This window comes from Dipteris shenzhenensis, chromosome 1 (genome assembly GCF_047967505.1).
Source record: "Dipteris shenzhenensis isolate YYH24624 ecotype China chromosome 1, Dip_SZ_1.0, whole genome shotgun sequence".
Lineage (NCBI taxonomy): Eukaryota > Viridiplantae > Streptophyta > Polypodiopsida > Gleicheniales > Dipteridaceae > Dipteris > Dipteris shenzhenensis.
Genome location: NC_141596.1, coordinates 10,061,910 through 10,080,560, shown reverse-complemented (window position 1 = coordinate 10,080,560; position 18,651 = coordinate 10,061,910). Strand labels below are relative to the sequence as shown.

General features: G+C 43.8%; 1 protein-coding gene across 5 annotated transcripts in view; it reads left to right on the top strand.

The window, feature by feature from the left end:
* The first annotated feature begins 3,150 nt into the window (after window positions 1-3,150).
* LOC147905350 (protein TIC 22, chloroplastic-like) overlaps window positions 3,151-18,651 on the top strand; it is a 113,022-nt gene continuing 97,521 nt past the window's right edge. The window contains exons 1-4 of one of the 5 annotated variants that reach the window (XM_087379692.1): window positions 3,153-3,546; window positions 3,704-4,188; window positions 4,300-4,362; window positions 4,520-4,594. In XM_087379692.1, the coding sequence (XP_087235818.1) occupies window positions 3,769-4,188; window positions 4,300-4,362; window positions 4,520-4,594 (558 nt within the window). In that variant the 5' untranslated portion in view covers window positions 3,153-3,546; window positions 3,704-3,768. Of the gene's footprint in view, window positions 4,189-4,299; window positions 4,363-4,519; window positions 4,595-18,651 lie in introns of all 5 variants that reach the window. The other 4 variants (XM_087379698.1, XM_087379676.1, XM_087379667.1 and 1 more) reach the window with 4 other exon arrangements.

The following is an 18,651-nucleotide window of genomic DNA, read 5'->3' as shown; positions in this document are numbered from 1 at the left end:
AGAAAAGAGAGAATAAGTTAAAAAAGTGGAGATTTTGTAAAGACAAAAAAGAACCAAAAAAAGGGGGGGGAAAGGGGGGGGGGTGTTTAGGAATTGAAAATTAATAGAGGAATTTTAAGAAAAGAAATTGAAATTAAAGGAGAGAAAAGTAATTTAAAAAAGGGTTTTTTTGAGGAAACGAGGGAAGAAGGGGGGCGGGGGGGGATTTGAGGGCTTTTTGAAAAAAAGGGGGTGGAAAAAAGGTAAGGTAAGGTAAAGTAAATGTAAGGTAAAGTAAAAAAGGGGGGGTTAGGGGAAAGTGAAAGTAAAGGGGGAAAGGGATAGGAAATAAAATAGGAAAAAAGGGGGGTTTAGAAAACTAGGAAAAATAGGAAAAAAGGTTTTTAGAAAAAATAGGAAAATTGGGGAGATTAGGGAAATAGGAATTTAGAAGAAAAGCATCTCTATAATTTAAGCTAGAGTATTGCAAGACCTTATGGAATATAGGATGTGAAGCGAAGGAATATAGTTCTTTAAACTTCTAAATTAAGATCATCTCAAAATTTTTTACAAATTTCCTTGTCAATATGAAGGGTCAAGCATTTAAACTTAAAATTGTTTGGTATTGTCTATAAGCACGCAAGGCTTCATTAAGATCCATGCACCACACGTATAAGTGTGAAGGGCCCCTTAGCATACGTTTCCCCCTCTGATTGAGCACTCCTTAACCTTAATCTTTAGCATTACCCCATTTTGCCGCTTGATCCCATGACACTACTTGGCTCATGATTTCTGGTGCACATAACATTGCCCACACATGGAAAAACATCATCAATGTGCCTTGCCCATTTTGCACAAAAGGTTGACATTTGACTTGCACGATGCTTTCCCTTTCCCAACAAGCATGGCACTTGTTTTACTCTCCACATTGAATTCAAGCTATGACCTTGTATGTGTCATGGAGAGTGCACATCATATCATTATGGTCTTCATATGTGACTCATCAGTCAACCTATCATTGGTGAGTTTCCAACCCCTTGGTGGGATTTATGCCCCCTTGGCAAGAGATTATGAATTGAGTCTATTTGCCATGATGCTTTCTTGTCCCTTATCAATTTCATCCCCCTTCACCATCCGTTCATTCACATGCACAAGCGCATAAATGATTTAATTTAAAACATTCATTCACATGCACATGTGAAAGAATGATTTGATTTAAAACATTCACATTCACATGCACGTGTGAAAACCATAAGTTTTATTTATTCACATCTACAAGAGTAAGAACAAATATTTATAAGGAAATAATAAACTAATATTTACACCATTTCACACAATTCCCATTCACATAAGAAAGATTTTTTCAATTGTGAAAGAATTTAAGATGTTTTCTAGAAAACACTCAAAACTAGAACACACAAGTGCCTCCAAGAACTCAAGCAAGCAAACACCCAAAATCCCTCTTTATTTTACCTTCAAGTTTGCTTAAACAATCCAAAAGTATGTTAGCCTCCAAGTGCCATCGTAAAGGTGGAGTTCCATTGGGTTATAGTTAAGGTTTGACTCAACTCAATGATGCACGTGTTGCTTGGTACATTTTGATTTTAGCAAGCTGCAATTCCACTTGTGTGATGTCGAGTCTTGGAGTATTGACACAAAATGTAGCTACATGTAGTTGGTGTAGGGCCATGTGCTCCACTTATGCAAGCACAAAGGAATTTAGTCATGTACTTCACTCTAGGTTTGCAATAGTCCACCGTGCAGAAGGCTACTCCCCTAGTGCAAATATGGTCATTAGACGTATTGGTGGGCTACTACACCTAGGAACCCTTGCATGAAAATGCTGACTCCCTAGCATCAGCAGTGCCTCCAATACTATCGCCACAATAACATCATGCCGTTGCCCGTCCATTGGTGCTACGTGAACATTTCTTCCTTATTTCCCAATCAACACTCCCTGAGGCCATTTGCAAGAATAAGCCCATTCTGTCGTTCCCAGGATGCAACCTCTTCCATCGAGGTAAATGTGAGGTCTACATAAGGAATTGTTACACAAATAGTGAGTCCATATACAAGAATCTCACATGCATAAGGAACACAAGGGTGCTACTTGTATGCCAAATGGTGCAAAATGTCAAATTGCCTACTTCATGTGTGGGTGGGGTTTTGGGCCTTCTGTGACTATATAGAGTAGTAGTTAATGGCAATAAGAGCTTCTAGCCAACCTAGCTCATGGATCCCACTCACCCAATGGTCCTCACCAATGGCTCATGCCTTCCATTGGGTAAAGTTCTAAATGAGCAAGATACACAGAGATCTAGCACAATCATACTTTATCCATGGTGGGGATGAGCATCACAGAAAATATACATGGAGATCTAGCACAATCATGTGGTGGGGACGAACATAAAAAAAGTTCTAAATGAGATAGATAGCATGGAGATCTAGCACAATGATGTTTTATCCATAGTCCAAGGGAGGGGGGGGGGGGGTGGTTGGTTGAGCCACATTTTCTTGTGGGTTGGACTCATTGTCCTCAACATAATGCTCCGATTCATGGATTGTAGCATCACCTTGTATTGTACCTAACCGGTCACTTGTCTCCTAGCTAAAGTGTGCACCTTGGTCAATGTTTAGCTCATGGATCCCTCACATGGTCCATTGCATGGCTTCACCAGTGCATTGATGCGAGGGCACACATTGGTAGCCCCATTGATAGGGCAGGCTTTGCTAGTTTGTTTGTGTAGTGCGACATAGTCCATTCGCATAGTGTAACACCTTGGTTCATCTCGGAGCATCTCCTTGTCTCGATCATTTGAGTGCCTTCTTGACTTCCAAGTGAGCACTCATTTCAGTGTTACCCTTCACCGAGAGGTCTTGTTTGGTTCAGAGTTCACAGGAAACCAAGAAACTGTGTATAATGAAACTCGACAATTTTAGGAGAGAATTAATTTTCAATTTCAAAAATCCACAAAACTTTCCATGTTTTAGTGACATTTTGGCCATTAAAACAGAAAAGTATTAGGAAAAACTCTGAGGTCGAATGTTGTAAGGTTTCTGAGTCCACAAACGGCAAACTTATTTGTGAACACTGAGCCAGTGGCGGAAACTGTGTGGCCCTAGTAAGTGCGAAAAGTTGAAGTTGAGCTCTCGTTGCATTCACAAGTCATTCCGGCCAACAAATATTGCCACATGTTCGATTGAGAGTAATCTTGAGAGACTCAGGTGTGTCTCTCAACGAGACTGTGTGTCACTTGTTGCTTGTGAATGGCGATTTCCAGCTGCATGAATTTGATTGGCGCAATTTAACATTTCCCCCTCTTCCAGAATCCCTTATTGCAAAGATTCAACGTGTTGTCAACCCCAAATGCTGAAAAACAATCACAACATGAAGCCTCAGATTGGAACTAAACATCCACACCTTCCTAAAACAATCGCAATGCCACAGTAGCTTGTTAATAAGGGAGAGACTTCAGCTGAAAAACCTCAAGAATTGATCGCTGAAGCTGGCGAGTAATCTGCGTTGAGAAGTTGGGAACCGTAGATGATGAAGGCAATTTCCTTGAGGTGATTGCTTGCCCATCTTCAGAGCTTTGCGCAGTTTCATCTGTCAGTTTTCCCTCCTGCCAAGCGGCTCTTAGAGCAGTTGACATGGATACTAGCCCAAAGTTTCGTATCGGCTTTCCTTCCGCCACATCTCATCTGGGTCACCGATTTGATGCAGCAAAGCTAATAGCGGACGTTCTTCAACCGTCTTTCCTTGTGTTGCAAGACCACGTTGGCAAGTGTATGACTGCGGCAAAAGGAATTTTAATCCAAGCCGAGACTCGTTCTCTTGCGGGAAGTCTATATTTATGGTCGCCTTCTCAAATACCCAATTGTTGTGGCAACTTCATTGCACACGCAGGCAGAAAATTGGATGCTGGAAAATTGGAAGTGGAGAATTTCCTGGCGCGACTGGCACATCACGAATCATCTTATGCCTGTTTATCAGCTAGCCGTAGTCAGATGAATATTGAGAGCAAAACCAGGCATGCATTCGACATTGCTTTGAGTACAGAACAAGTCGCCCAAAAGTTAGACGGCATACCCGTCTACACCGTGTGCAACTCTGCCAGCGAGTTCGTATTGGTCTCAGATTCCAATAATGGAAAGTCTTTGGGAATTTTCTGCTTTAGACGCGACGACGCTGAAGCTATCCTTCAGGAGGTGCGTCTTTGGTGGATTACTTACTTGAACTTGTTCGACAAAATGAAATCTAAGCCTTGAATGCATTTTCGACCTCTAAGCCTTGAATGCATCTTCTGGTCGAAAATGCAGGTAAAGAGCCGACAACCACGGGTTGGAAGAGGAGCTAAAGTTGTTGCCGTTTCTCTTAATAAGGTGGATGCCCTTCTAAATGTTCGTTTTAAAAGCAATGTAAAATTATCTGACTCATTCAAATAAATGAGGCAGCCGTTGCCCAAGTACAAACTCAATGTACTTTTAAAGTGCGTTCTTAGATAAAACTCCAAGCTGAGTTTTGTAAATGGACGTGCAGGTGTACAAGCTAAATGCGGAGGGGATAGCATTTAGATTTTTACCTGACCCACGGCAGGTGAAAAACGCTTTGCAGGTTTGTGCCTTCGAGTTTCACAGAGACATCCTTTGAATCTTCGATTTCTACTATAGGTCATACATTCCAGTAAATGCTGAATAAGGTCGTTGCTGAAGTTGACCACTGTGATCGTATGAAGAGTAGAACCTCAATTGGCTCCTGCTCCTTTAGTCTGACTAGGCTCTTACCCTTTGCAACCTCGTAAAAAACTCTCTTCGGTCTCAAAGGATGCAGATAACCTGTAAAGGAACGCCTGTGCCTGAGAAGATGCCTAACCAGTGAATTTGTGTACCCTCGGTCTGGTCTGCTCCCTGAAGCCAATGAAGAGATATATCTGCATCAATCGGCAGGGTACATCTGTGAGTGCTTCATAAGACATGAGTGCTACTGTGATGCTCGGAGAGATTATCTCTTTGAAGTGGAGGTGGGTCTTCTGTCCCAAGTGAATTTGTATACCCTCAGTCTGGTCTGCTCCCTACAACTGCATCAATCTGCAAGGAGCATCTGCATCTCTTTGAAGATTCTCCAAGGCCCACAGTGGAGGCAGGTCCTCTCTCCCATCTGAGCGTCTGCATTTCGGTTTGACCATCACTCTGTCGATGGTCCACAGTGCACATTCAAAGTGGTTTTCCAACTTATTTACTTTTTAGTATCTTTAAGTGGTAACACTTGCACTACATATAATTGTTTTTTTGAGGTTTATTTGGGGCTTTAGCTCCTTTTGGGTAGTTCCAAGCAGAATGGTTGGATGATAAAGCAATCAAGTGCATTTTTACTGGCTATGGCAATGAGAGTAAATGTTACCGCTCCACAATCTTCAACAGTAGAGATGTGGTGTTTGCTGAAAAACTCAGATCAGTCCACGAATAATTTTGAAAAATAGCTGCAAAGAATCTCACACTTGCTGTGTTTGATGAGTTAGTTGCTCCCGCTGACAGTGGACAAGAGTTCAGAACATCCAGTGGAAAATCAGCAAATGCAACATGAACAGCAGCATGTGGATGCACCACATCAGATCAATGATCAGCCCAATATTTAGGATGATGTGGAACAAATCATCAGGGAAATAAAAACAGCAACTCAGGAAGCTAGATCAGTCGCGAGGTTGCTGATTCAAACTCTCCAGGCAAGTAAGGTTACAGCTCCTCCCACTAGTAGGACAAGGGTTGGGTTCTAGAAGTTCTGGTGATGCACATTTTGTGGATGCTGCTTAGATGAGCAATCTGAGTGATGAGGATGAACCTGACAGCTTTGAGGATGCTCAGGAGAATGAGCATTGGATGAGAGCGATGTGGGCTGACATGGGATCTAGTGGAGTTGCCCATAGACAAAAAGGCTATTGGGACGAAGTGGGTTTACAAGGTGAGAAGCAAGTCTGATAGTACCATTGACAGGTACAAGGCAAGGCTAGTTGCTAAAGGCTATTCCCAACAAAAGGTGATATATTATGATGAGACCTTTGTCCCCAATTCTAGGATGACAACCATTAGGTGTGTCATAGCATTGGCTGCTCATTTCGGTTGGAAATTGCATCAGTTAGACATTAAGATCACTTTTCTTAATGGGGGCTTCTTGTATGAGGAAGTCTATGTGATATTTGATAGAAAATTGGAAGATAAGATTCCAACCTAAAATTTTAGGGTTCCAAGTGAACAGTGTCTTTTTGGAACTTCCTTAAGCCCAGGTGCTCCAATGGCAATGCTAGTGCATAGGTTTAATTTCCAGCACCAGAAAAGCCCTAGAAGCATGAAATCCACCATCATGCGACCAGGGCCTTTCTGGTGCTGGAAATTAACCCTATGCACTAGCATTGCCATTGGAGCACTTGGGTTCAAGGAAAATCCAAAAAGACATTGTTCACTTGGAACCCTAAATTTTAGGTTGGAATCTTATCTTCCAGTTTTCCACCAAAATATTTATGAACTGTTTGGTTTTGCTATGCTAAGCCCTAAACCCTAGTTTTAATTCCCTACTGATTGAAGATGGAGCATGGATTTGGCATTTAAAAAAGAATCTACCGAAGTATATAGATGATATGAATAAAATGATGAAAATAAACCGTAAACCCTAAGGTATTAAAGGTACATACCTTTTCTGCCTCATCGCAAAGGGTATCAACCGCATTGTCCAACTGGAATCCCTTTCCTGGTGGTCTTTTACTTCTTGTTGACTTGAGGTGCCAGCTTCTTCATCTTTGTCCCCGAACAACAACCTCTGCAATTCCAAGAATAGGCATCATTTACTAGCTAGCATAGCGCCTCATTCTCTCGAAGACCGGTTTCCTCCATCACTTCTAAGAGGGTAAGGTATTACTCACCTTCAGGATCAATCGATGCGAGGTGTGGCCTTATTACTACCTAATTAGGATTATAGGTGGAGGATGGGTATGCACGACTTGGATAGGCCAATAGGATGACTTGACTCTCAACTTGCTCTTCGGCTAGGTCTATCGCATGCTTCTCAGGTTCTATGTCTAGGTTCACCTTGCCCGCTCCATGACTTGTGGATGGACCTGCTCCACCACTGGTGGATGTAGAATGATCCTCGGGCTGTTGTTCGACATCCTCATCAAACCCCTTTGGATTTGTGATGCCTGGACAGGAAGGTACAAGTGTTGTGTGGTCTCAAACAAGCTCCATGGGTATGGTATGAGAAAATACACACTTAGGCAACAAGCCAGGGTCTTAATAGCAGTCCAATTGAAAGTATCTTCTCTGTGAAGAAAGAGGAAATGATAATCATCTTTTATGCTGCTTAGAGGCACCAATTAGGATAGAATTACAAAATTCAAGAATGGTCTTGAAGCCTCATTGGAGATGTCAATGGAACTGTTGCATTATGACTTGGGAATTTAGTTTATGCAGTCGTCAAAGTATACACAAAGGGTGCTACACACGTTAAGAATGCACAATTGCAAGTCAATTTCAACTCTGTTTTCTGGGCTTAAGTTGACACTGTATGATGGCAGTGAATCTTTTGATGTTACTGTATACGACCAGGCTATTGGCTGCCTCACAAGTTTTGATATTCAGTTTGAGGTTTCATAAGTGAGCAATATATTCACAGCCCTAAGACCACTCACTGGTATGCAGTTAAGTGCATTTTCAAATACTTGCAGGGCATAGATCATCTTGAATTGTTCTATGCCAGGGGGATGCATTCAGGGATTCAGATTGGGCTGGCGGCTATGATGGTAGGCAGTCTACAAGTGGAAACTGTTTCTGTCTTTGCAGCTCATGAATATCTTGGTTGAGCAAGAAGCAAACCACTGTTGCAAACTCCTCATGTGAGGCTGAGTATAGGGCAGCCTTCACAACAATAGTTGATTGTGTTTGGCTCGTGCGATTGTTGGGGGCAGCACAGAATCTTGGGTTTCATGTTTGCACCTTGTGAGATTCACAAAAGAACCTCCAGAAACTGCAATTTGCTAGGGAACTCTATTCTTAGAGCATAAGATGTGTCTTGCCAAGCTCTATAAGGATGTCAAACCTCAATCAACACTTAAAGCCAAGACTAAAATTTCAAGACCGGAAAAGGTCATGGGTTTCTTTTTACAACTCAAAAGTCATGAGACACTTGACACTTGGAGAGCAGCCGCAACAATCTACTCAGCAACAATCTAACTTCTAAGCCATGACACTATGTCAAAATGCAATGAGGAACAAGCAGAGAGTGAGTCCGTACAAGAAGCAAATATAAGAGGAGTGAAGTGAAAGAGAGAGACCACACACAACGATACTAGACAACTATTCTCTCCTCTACCTTATCCACACGAAAGGAGGATAAATATAAAAATCCTGTCAGAGTTGTCATGACTAATTAGCCACTAAACTATATTAAAACACTTAGTATAGGATATACACACAAATACAACATGCCAATAAGCATTGATTTTTGACAATGGCTTTTGGAGCTGATGATGCCTCTAGATTGCCGCAGCTGATATAACATGGATTATTTGCCCTCCAAGCCCCCTGCAAAGTGCAGCAAAATCGAACAGGCCCTGCGTCCCAAGGAGCATTCTGTTTACCACATCTCTTGAGCCCCTACGAGTTGGATCATGGTGAGCTGAAAAGTGCATAGGTTCCATGATCATGGCCACCAAAGAACCTCAGAGCTTAATCCTTCGATATGAGTTTTCAATAGACCTTGGTTGGTAGCCTAATTGTCATCCCGAAACTTCAAATTGGGCCAAAACTTGATTCCATATAGTGTTGATAGGAGATCTCAGTAGGAGCCATGTTCTATGGATTGAACTGCAAGTTAAGGACCTTAGGATTGGTATCCTAAAGTGTATGCCCTAGCTTGTCGATAGAAAGTCTGGACTATTCTTGTGCTAGCTCATGAGCTATTTGCCTAATGTAGACTCCTAGATTTTTCGGAGAGACTTCAACAACCTAGGGGTTATTGTAAGGACTTGGGTAGAGGAAGTGAGTGGAGTAGCGCAAAACACTTGTGGAGAGCACAAGAAAGACAAACTGCTATTACGAAATGTTAAAAGGCACAAAGTACACTAGAAAATAAAGTTATATACCTCTAACATAAAGACCTAACCCACCTCCTAATGTGAGTTAAAAAATGCCATCTTGGGACTTTCCTCTTAGAAATGTGCAAGAAAATCTTGCGATTATCAGTAATAGAAACTCACATGAAATTGTGTTGATCCTGAAAGTTTGACTGATATAATGTTCTCAAACCCATGCTTTTCTCAGATATCGAAGGACCATATGAAGAAGAAACAGAAGAGGAACTTGCACAGCAGCCGCCAGAAGAACGGGACCAGCGGCAAGACTCCACACCTGACCATGAGACATGGTATGAGGCCATTACTTCCTTTCGATCGGTTGAGGATGTGGTGGATGTTAACAGAGTGGAAAGGGAAGCTCCAGATCTTTCATCTCTGTCGGAAAGACATCATGGAGGTGAGGGCCCTAATAGAACTCATTCAGCGCAGCTTCCGCAAGTTGTGGCTAGAACATGCTAGGCATACTCGGGGGGACTATTCCCGGCCAGATTATAAGCTTGTACCCCACATAGATGGATTTTGCAAGCATGGAAGGATGTCAGTGCATATGATATGCCTAAAGTGAAGTCAGAAGGTCCACAAGACAAAAGAAAACGCTTGAAGGATTACAAGCAAACCGTGCATTGATGGCACAAGTTCTAGATTTGCATGAGTTCTTTCCCTTATGGCTTTGAGGCAAAAAGAATGGACCGATGCTATGTAGAGTGAGGAGGAAGGAAATGAGAAAAAGAAAGTCTATTAATGTCCACGGGAGACAAACATGTCTATGGGACAGCAAAAAACCAGCTAATACATTTGTTCAAGGATTGCACAAGGCAGCTCCCAAGGAGTCCATAAAGGGACTCCAAGTTATTATGCATCATTGCCCCATGCATAACCTCTGCTGTTCATTGGTCTTGCCAAGCATATTCTGAACTCTGCTTTCTCTCCAGTTTGCCCACAGTAAGCACGCAGCCCAAAACTGTCACTAGCAGCCACACAAGGTCACAGAGTCCTCTACAGCTGCTCCCAGTGCCCACAAGGCCATTTACCACCTCCAAGAAGAGAAATAAAGTGCATATATATATAAAACCAGCATCAAAGGCAACTCCTCACAAAGGCTTGGGTCACTTCTGTGAGACCCCCTGAAGACAACAGCTCCACTGTGCTCAACCAGCTCCCCAAATGAGCTTGCAATTAATGAGTATCCAACACTGTCCCGGATGGCTTGTACTAAGCCCTGAACTGTTCTTAGCAACCCACACTGGGACACACGATTCCCTTTGGTACCACTAGTGCCCTCTTGAGCATAAGTACACGACCGATGATCAATCATACAGAAGCCAATCTCAGCTTGACAGCATCCATGCCAGAATCTCACTCAGCTTGCAAGCAGCCTGTAGCTTGACCGTACACAAACAATGAGCAGTCCGTACAGAAATGCACGTCATCCATACACAGGCCGTACGGGACTACGCCAGCATGAATTACTGCCTTGTGTCCAGACCATACAAAAGCTGAACCAGCCTGCATGCAATCCTTGCGTCCGTACACCCATATTCAGTAGTATGTAACCAGTCCGTACAAGCGCGTGGGTATCAGCCGTACTTATAGCCTGTACTTGCTCAAGGATGTGTGTAGGTACACACTGCCAACAACAACTTGTTTTACAACCGTGTGATCCCTCGTGGCTAGCCCTCAGCTCCCGTGCATAATGGCTCTGCCCAAGAGCTCTCCAAGTTCATGTCATCCCTGTACGCCCGTCGGCCAGCCCAGATCCTTCCAAGGCTGTTTTGGTTTGCATGGGCATGCCACGTGGCAGCCCACGTTTTGGATTTCCCCCAAGGTCTTTAAGTTGCCCCTAGGCCCTATGGGGTCAAACCAATGACCAACTTTTTAATTTGCCCCTTGCTCCTTCTAGTGGGGCCAAACCATGGGTCCTCAGGGTACTTTGCCCCCTCTTTGGACTTCTCTTTTCTATCTTCTCTATCTCTATCTCTATCTCTATATTTCTAAAGAGAAGGGTGCAATGTGGCTAGCAATGGCACCACTCTTCCTTGCAAGCTGAGCCCCTCCACGTGGCATGCCCCCCTCTGATTTCAAAATCACAACTTGAATTCCTTAGCGTATTTAATGCCCGTGCTTTGCGCCCGTGCAAAGCACGGGTAGAGAACTAGTATTCACTAATGCACCCCCAAGGCACTAACCCCTAGGGGAAAAACTTGCACACCTAGCCCTGCCCCCTATTTTTCTAGGGTCTTGCCCGCATGTAAGTACAAAGTTCACACCCTCGTGACATACCGCTCTCTTGAAACATGGCAAGCGACCTCGATTGCATCTGGATGTTACAAGGATATGCAATAACTGAGATACATGTTTTCCAGCCCCCTTCCACTTTAGAAGCTTTCACAGTGGAAGTATGCATAGTATTGTTGTAAGCAAATTCCTCTAAGGGCAAATATTGCTCCCATTGTGTCTTATGCTTAGACACATAACATTAGTAAGCCAAGAGTAGTGGAATTAGCCTCTTCGGACTGCCCATCCGACTGAGGATGAAAAGAAGGCGAAAATCTCAATGTAGTGCCCATGTTCTGAAAGAGCCCTCTACAAAAGAGACTCGTCATATGCGGATCTCTATCACTCTCGATATACAGAGGCATCCCATGATATTTGAAAATGTTTTGCATGAACAACCTTGCCATGTGGTCCGCTGTAATTTTCTTCCCCATTGGAATGAAGTGTGCCTGCTTGCTAAATTGGCATATAATAGTCCGGAGGCCATCATTCCCCGTAGGTGTCCTAGGAAGATCAAATGTGAAATCCATGGCACTGCGCTCCCACGTCTATTTGGGATTGGCAATGGCTGCAACAATCCAGGTGTCTTCTGCCAGTCTAACTTGACCTTTTGGCAAATGATGCATGTTCTGACAAAGGCATCCACATCCCGTCTCAAAGATGGCTCCATTTCTTTCACCATGGCATCAATGCCTCTATGCCCTGTATACGGTGGAGCATGACTTTCTATCATATCCTTTGACCTTAATTGCTTTTTGACACAAAGGCATCCATGCATCATAATAAAGCCATCTCTGAAAGTATAATGGTCATGCCGCTAATTATTAGACAGCTGGTCATAAATCCTGGAGAAATCCTCATCCTGAGCATACTGGTCCTTCATTGCGTCCAACTCACTGTGGTAAGCAATGGTTACTGTGGAAACCTGAGGCTTTTTTGACAATGCATCGGCCACTACGTTCTTTTTACCGTCCACATGTACTATCTATAAGTGAAGAAATTGGCCCAATGCATATGCTTCTCAGATAATTTCGTCTAAGTGAGGAAGTATCTCAGAGATTGATGGTGTGACTATACTGTCTCGTGCTTCCATGTAGCAAGGGCATGAATCACAGCCAGCAATTTCTTTTTATAAATGCCAAAATGTCTCTCATCATCTTGCAAAATCCTACTCTCATAGGCCACTACCTGTCCTTCCTGCATAATGATCGCTCCAAGGCCATTCTTTCCACATGCATCAGCTTGGACATGAAAAGCTTTCCGGAGATCTGGTAAGATCAACACTGGATCTGTAGTAAGCTTTTTCGCATCTCAAATGCTGCAATTTGATTCTCAGCCCATACGAAGGATTCTCCCTTCTTCTGCATTGCATAGAGAGGTGAAGCAATTTCAGAGAAATGGGCCTGTAGTACGAACGTAAGCCCAAAAAGCTTCGTACTTCATGTAAATTTTTCAGCTGTGGCCGATTACAAATTGCCTCAATCTTAGCGGGATCCATGCGCACTCCATCCTTAGAGACAATGTGTCCCAGAAAGTGAATCTTAGGCATAAAGAATTGACTTTTCTTGGCATTTACAATCAGCCTGTGTTTGCTAAGTTCTGCAAATACTATTGCCAGATGCTTCTTGTGCTGTGCCTCATCCTTTGAATACACTATCATGTCATCAAAGAAAGTGCCCACAAAAGATCTTTGCTCTCGAAAGATTCTATCCATCATCCGGTTAAAGGTGGCAAAAGCATTCGTAAGCCCAAATGGCATAACCAAGAACTCATACAACCCAAAATTGGTCGTGAAGGCTATCTTGGACGCATTCTCTGGACGAATGCGTATCTGGTGATACCCACTCTTGATATCTATGCAACTAAAGATAGTTGACCCCTCCAATCAATCCAAGATATCATCTATTCTTGGAATAGGAAATCTGTTTTTATGGTTTTTTCTCTAAGAACCATCATTCTTTTTGTCATGTGCACGGATTGGTATCCGACGTGTACTCGGTACACAAGACTAGCTCAGGTAGCCTGGGGAGGCTTAGAGCTAGGCAGGCTTAATTCTCAGGTTGAGTGGCAAGGGTACGAACTAGTTAGAGGTCTTCGCTATTTTTGGTGCTTGGGGCCCGAGTCTATGTAAGGGGCCCAGAGGTTCAATTCTCAGAGAGCCGGTGGGAGCAAGTTTCGTTCCCAGGTGCTAGGTTTGATCCTGGATTGAGTCATGGATGCGCGCTTGCATCATAGCGTAGCCCAAGGCCCAGCAGCAGATCCCAGGCTTCACAGTGCCACCTGGTGGTATGGGACACCAGGCTTGTTAGGATCTGGTTGGGAGTTCGTGCCAGTAGCTCAGCTCGTGGCTCGGAGGGGACATCTCCTGATTCGGGATCACATCTCGTAGATGTCATGGTTGGGTGGTGAGCATCTTGCTCAGTTTCCTCACGTTGGTGTGTTCTTGTGCTTGCTTGCAGATCAGAGGTTTCAAGAGAGCTGGGGACGTGTCAGCTGGTATCAGAGCCAACTCCTGAGGTAGGGACTTCTATTCCAAGAATTTTGGACGATTTTTTCCTCCAGGTATGCCCTAATTTCGAAATTCATGTTTATTACCCTGCACGTGCCTTATGGTTCATGGTTAAGGGTGGCGGTTAGATGGGGAAAGAAGGAAGGAAAGACAGAGAGAAAGGGTGAATTCGCAAGTAGCAAGGTGGAGTGGAAGAGAGGCCATGAGAAAGGTCGTCAGTAAGGGGAAGAGCTTGGGAGTAGTTCGTTAGTTGTAGGAGTTGGCGCAGGAAAGAAGTAGGAGCGAGTTTCAGAATAAAAGCAGAGAGCAAGGACGGGATGGAAGGCCGTATGCAGCCTTCAGGATGAGAGTAGGGAGCGGGTATTGATGGTTGGAGCGAGGATGGAGGTGCGCAGTAGATGACAGTCTTGAGGGACTGGCTTGGGCGCGAATCAGGCTGGGGAAAGCTGCGTCCAAATTTGGGCTTGGAAAGCTAAAAAAAGCAAAAGCCCTACTAAAAGTAGGGGTCTGTTTTTTTTGGGGTGCAGGCTGCTATAAGCCTGGAGTATGGTGCTCTTTGTTCAGGCGGCCATCTCGCATGCTCTAGTTCGCAGTCCATGAGTGCGCATAGCCAGCCATCCACCCGCCCTCACCTAGTATCACCCGTTAGCTCAGGCTGCTGTATCGCAATTCTGAGTTAGGAACAGCCCTTCTCTCATAGCCTTCAAGTTCGCCATCAAACTGCTCCTCTGCTTCACCGCTCTCCCCTCTAATGAAATCTCCAGGTAGATCGTTGTTTACTGCCTGCTTCAGGATTCCGTTTTCTCTGCTGCCCCCTCCTTTCCTCACGACTCTTTCTCCTTTCCCTTTGGCCTTCCGAGCTCCTTCACTCCACATCCTTTATGGCTGATTCTGTAGACCCTAAGCTTGCGATGGGAGACCAAGATATGAACTACCATGCGGAGGATGACCATGGTCTCTACGATGATCTGATTACGAAAAAAGCCTTCAGTGAATTCACCACTGCTCTTGATGGAAAGTTTGAGCAAGTTAACACGAATCAAACGGGGTTGACACAGCAACTCCAAGGGATTCAAACTACACTCACACTTTTGACTAGCACTGTTCAGGCGCTCACGCATGTGGATGCCATGGCTTCAATGTTAGGTCCGAACATCACTCCAGATCCTTTTCTAGGAGATCAGAAGTCTCGTACCAAGGAGGTTGTTGACACTTGGTTGCACAAGTGGCAAGTACACTTCCAGTTTCACCCTTACCCAGATGACAAGAAAATACAGCTTGCAACCATGTCAGGAAAGGCTTTATTGTGGTGGAAGGAACTCCAACCCAAGCCTGCAACATGGATAGAATTCGATGGGGTCTTCAGGAAAGAGTTTTTGAAGAAGTAGGAAGATTATGATATCGTCGGCAAGCTCAAAGCCCTCGATATGTCCAAGCTGAATTTGACTTTTGAGGTTTATCTTCAGAGGTTTCGGGATTTGCAGACCAGAGCTACAAAGATGGATCCAGTGATCTTGTTAGGTTTCTTTGTGGATGGTTTGCTTGACTCGTACAAGTTACAGATCAAGAACAACAAGTGTACCACGTTGCAAGAGGCCATGAATTACACACGCATTTATGATGATGATATCGTCGGCAAGCTCAAAGCCCTCGATATGTCCAAGCTGAATCTTGACTTTTGAGGTTTATCTTCAGAGGTTTCGGGATTTGCAGACCAGAGCTACAAAGATGGATCCAGTGACCTTGTTAGGTTTCTTTGTGGATGGTTTGCCTGACTCGTACAAGTTACAGATCAAGAACAACAAGTGTACCACGTTGCAAGAGGCCATGAATTACGCGCGCATTTATGATGATACCATGGCCAGTGCAAAGGGAACCACAGTTGCCGACACGGGTGGGAAGAACAAGTGGAAGTTCTTCTAGTCTACCACTGGTACCGGGGAGTTGAAGTTTATAGACAACGCCTCCAAGAAACATTTGACTCAGGCGAAGAATGGTCGTGCCCGTTTCCTTTGTATCTTGAAGCTAACGAAGGAAGGACGTTGCTTCTTCTGCGAGGAGCGGGGCCACACTAAGAATGATTGTCCTAAGCGCAAGAACCAAAAGCAAGCGTCGGGACTGAAGCTCCAGGCGGGTCCGGGTACCAAAGCTAAGGGAGCTAATCAAGTTTCGATGACAGGTATTTCTGTAAATGTCATTACCTGCCCACTTTCTTGTAATTGCACTTTTAATACTTCGTTATTTGGTTCCCATGATCTTTTCCAAGTTTATGAAGAAGTTAGGGACCAAAGAGTTCACATTCTTTTTGACCCGAGCAGCTCTCACAATTTTGTTAATTACAAACTTGTGCAGAAGATGGGGCTGTCCACGATACCTAGCGATCACACCTATGAGGTGCAGCTTCCAGCTGGGAAGCAATTTTGGGATCGCAAGATTGAAGCGCTTTCTATCCGGATTCAAGAATACACAGCGGCTCTTACATGCTATGTCCTGCACTTGGAGCATGTGGACTTGTTAATCGGATTGGATGGAAGGACCATACTCTTTCTTTTTTGGATAAGGACACCCAATTTTGTATTCAGTGTGATAATATTCCCTCTTCTCAGGGACCTATTGTATCTGCGATGCAGCTTCGGAATATATTAAACACTTCTCATTATGATGTCTATCAGTGTGTTTTGATTCCGCTTTCTTCATTTGTTGTCTCTGTTAATAACAAGAATGATTTAAGTGTGTTTGAACACCGTGAATTGAGAACGTTGTTTAATGATTTCATGGATGTATTCCCTGCTCAACTGCCGGACGGTTTACCTCCAAAACGGGTAGTAGACCATCGCATAGATTTAGTACCTGGGGCGCAACCTATTAGTGTTCCACCTTATAGGATGAGCCAGCTTGAGGTGGATGAGTTAGCTTCACAGCTACAGGATTATTAGAAAATGGGCTATATTCGCCCAAGTAAATCACCTTGGGGAGCACATGTTCTCTTAAGAAAGAAGAAAGATACTTTATGGAGAATGTGTATAGATTATAAACGATTGAATAAAGTGACAATTAAGAATCGATACCCTCTACCTCGTTCCGATGATCTAATAGACCGTTTGGCCGGAGCGAAGTATTTCACTAAGATTGATTTGCGTACGGGTTATCACCAAATCCGTATCTATGCTAAACACATAGATAGAACCGCATTCCGAACTAGGTATGGCCACTACGAGTTTCTTGTATTACCTTTTGGTTTGACCAATGCTCTTGCCACCCTCCAGCAAATGATGAACGATTTGTTCCGAGATTTTCTGGGCAAATTCGTTGTAGTGTTCTTAGATGACATCTTGGTATATCGCCGAACGCTAGAGGATCACATAGGACACCTCCGGATTGTCTTAGTTATTCTAAGACAGCATAAGCTCTATGCCAAGATGAGTAAATGTGACTTCTTTATGAAGGAGATCATTTATTTAGGACACAAGATTTCTTCTGAAGGTATTAGCATTGATCTGGATCGTATCCAAAAGGTTTTTAGAATGGCCTATCCCTCAGACTGTGAAACAACTTCGTTCTTTCCTAGGATTTATGGTATTTCTACGGACGTCTGTGCATGATTATTCACACATCCCGGCACCCCTGACAAACATATTGAAAGGTCGTGGACGCAGGTCTACCTAACCGATCTCTTGGAATGACGCATTGAAGAAGGCTTTTGAAACCTTGAAGTTAACTATCAAGGAAGCACCTGTTCTTGCATTACCCGATCCTACCCGGCCTTATGTTTTAGAGGCCGATGCGCGTGATTTTGCGATTGGGGCAGCTTTATTCCAAGAGGGCAGACCTATAGCTTTTGAGAGTAAGAAGCCAGACGACACCCAATATCGCTGGCCCACACTAGAAAAAGAACTCTATGCAGTCGTGTATGCACTGAAGGTTTGGAGACACTACTTGTATGGTTCGAAGTTTCTTGTATTGACCGATCATCAGTCAATCAAGTATGTGTCTATATGACCTGGGGATCAGTGGCTTGGCTTACTCTTTCAGGGCCCCAGGTATTTTTTGAGAGACTTGACTCCTCTTGGGCTCTTCACATCCGACGACACCTTGTGGAGTCGTGCTCTCTAGAGGATGTTTTGGCCACTCTTTTCAGGGCTGCTCACTCCTCGGTCGACTCTCCATGGGAGATCCTAGCTAGCATTGCAGCATGGCACATTTGGAGAGCCAGGTGCACTGAGGCTTTGGAGGGTTCTCAGGTTCACCCTTCTCAGATCTTGGCCAGTACTTGGACAGATACTTGGACAGATACGATACACACTCTGATGGCCATTTGGGCGACCATGCAAGGATCATCTCGAGCAGCCTCCTCCAGGAGAGTTACTTTTCTCAAAGATTGGAGAGACTCTCTCTTCTTTGCTGAGACTTCTACAGGGTTGAGATGGCATTTTCAGCCTCAGCCTTGGTTTCTTTCTACCTCATTCCTCTGAGGTGTTTTTATTACATGCTTAGCATGGTGTATTTCCGCACAGAGCTTGCTCTAGCGGGCTTCTTTCTTACTTAATAGAAGTCTCTTTTTTGAAAAAAAAATTAAAAAAATCAAGTATGTGTGTGATGGGTTTGAATGGAGGGGATGGAAAGCTAGATGGGCAGAATTAATGCAAGATTTTGATTTTGAAATACGTTATCGCAAGGGTTCGTTGAATAGTGTGGCGGATGCCTTAAGTCGAGTCAAGTTTGTAAATGCTATGTCATTTACAAAAATATCCTTAGACCTATTTCAAT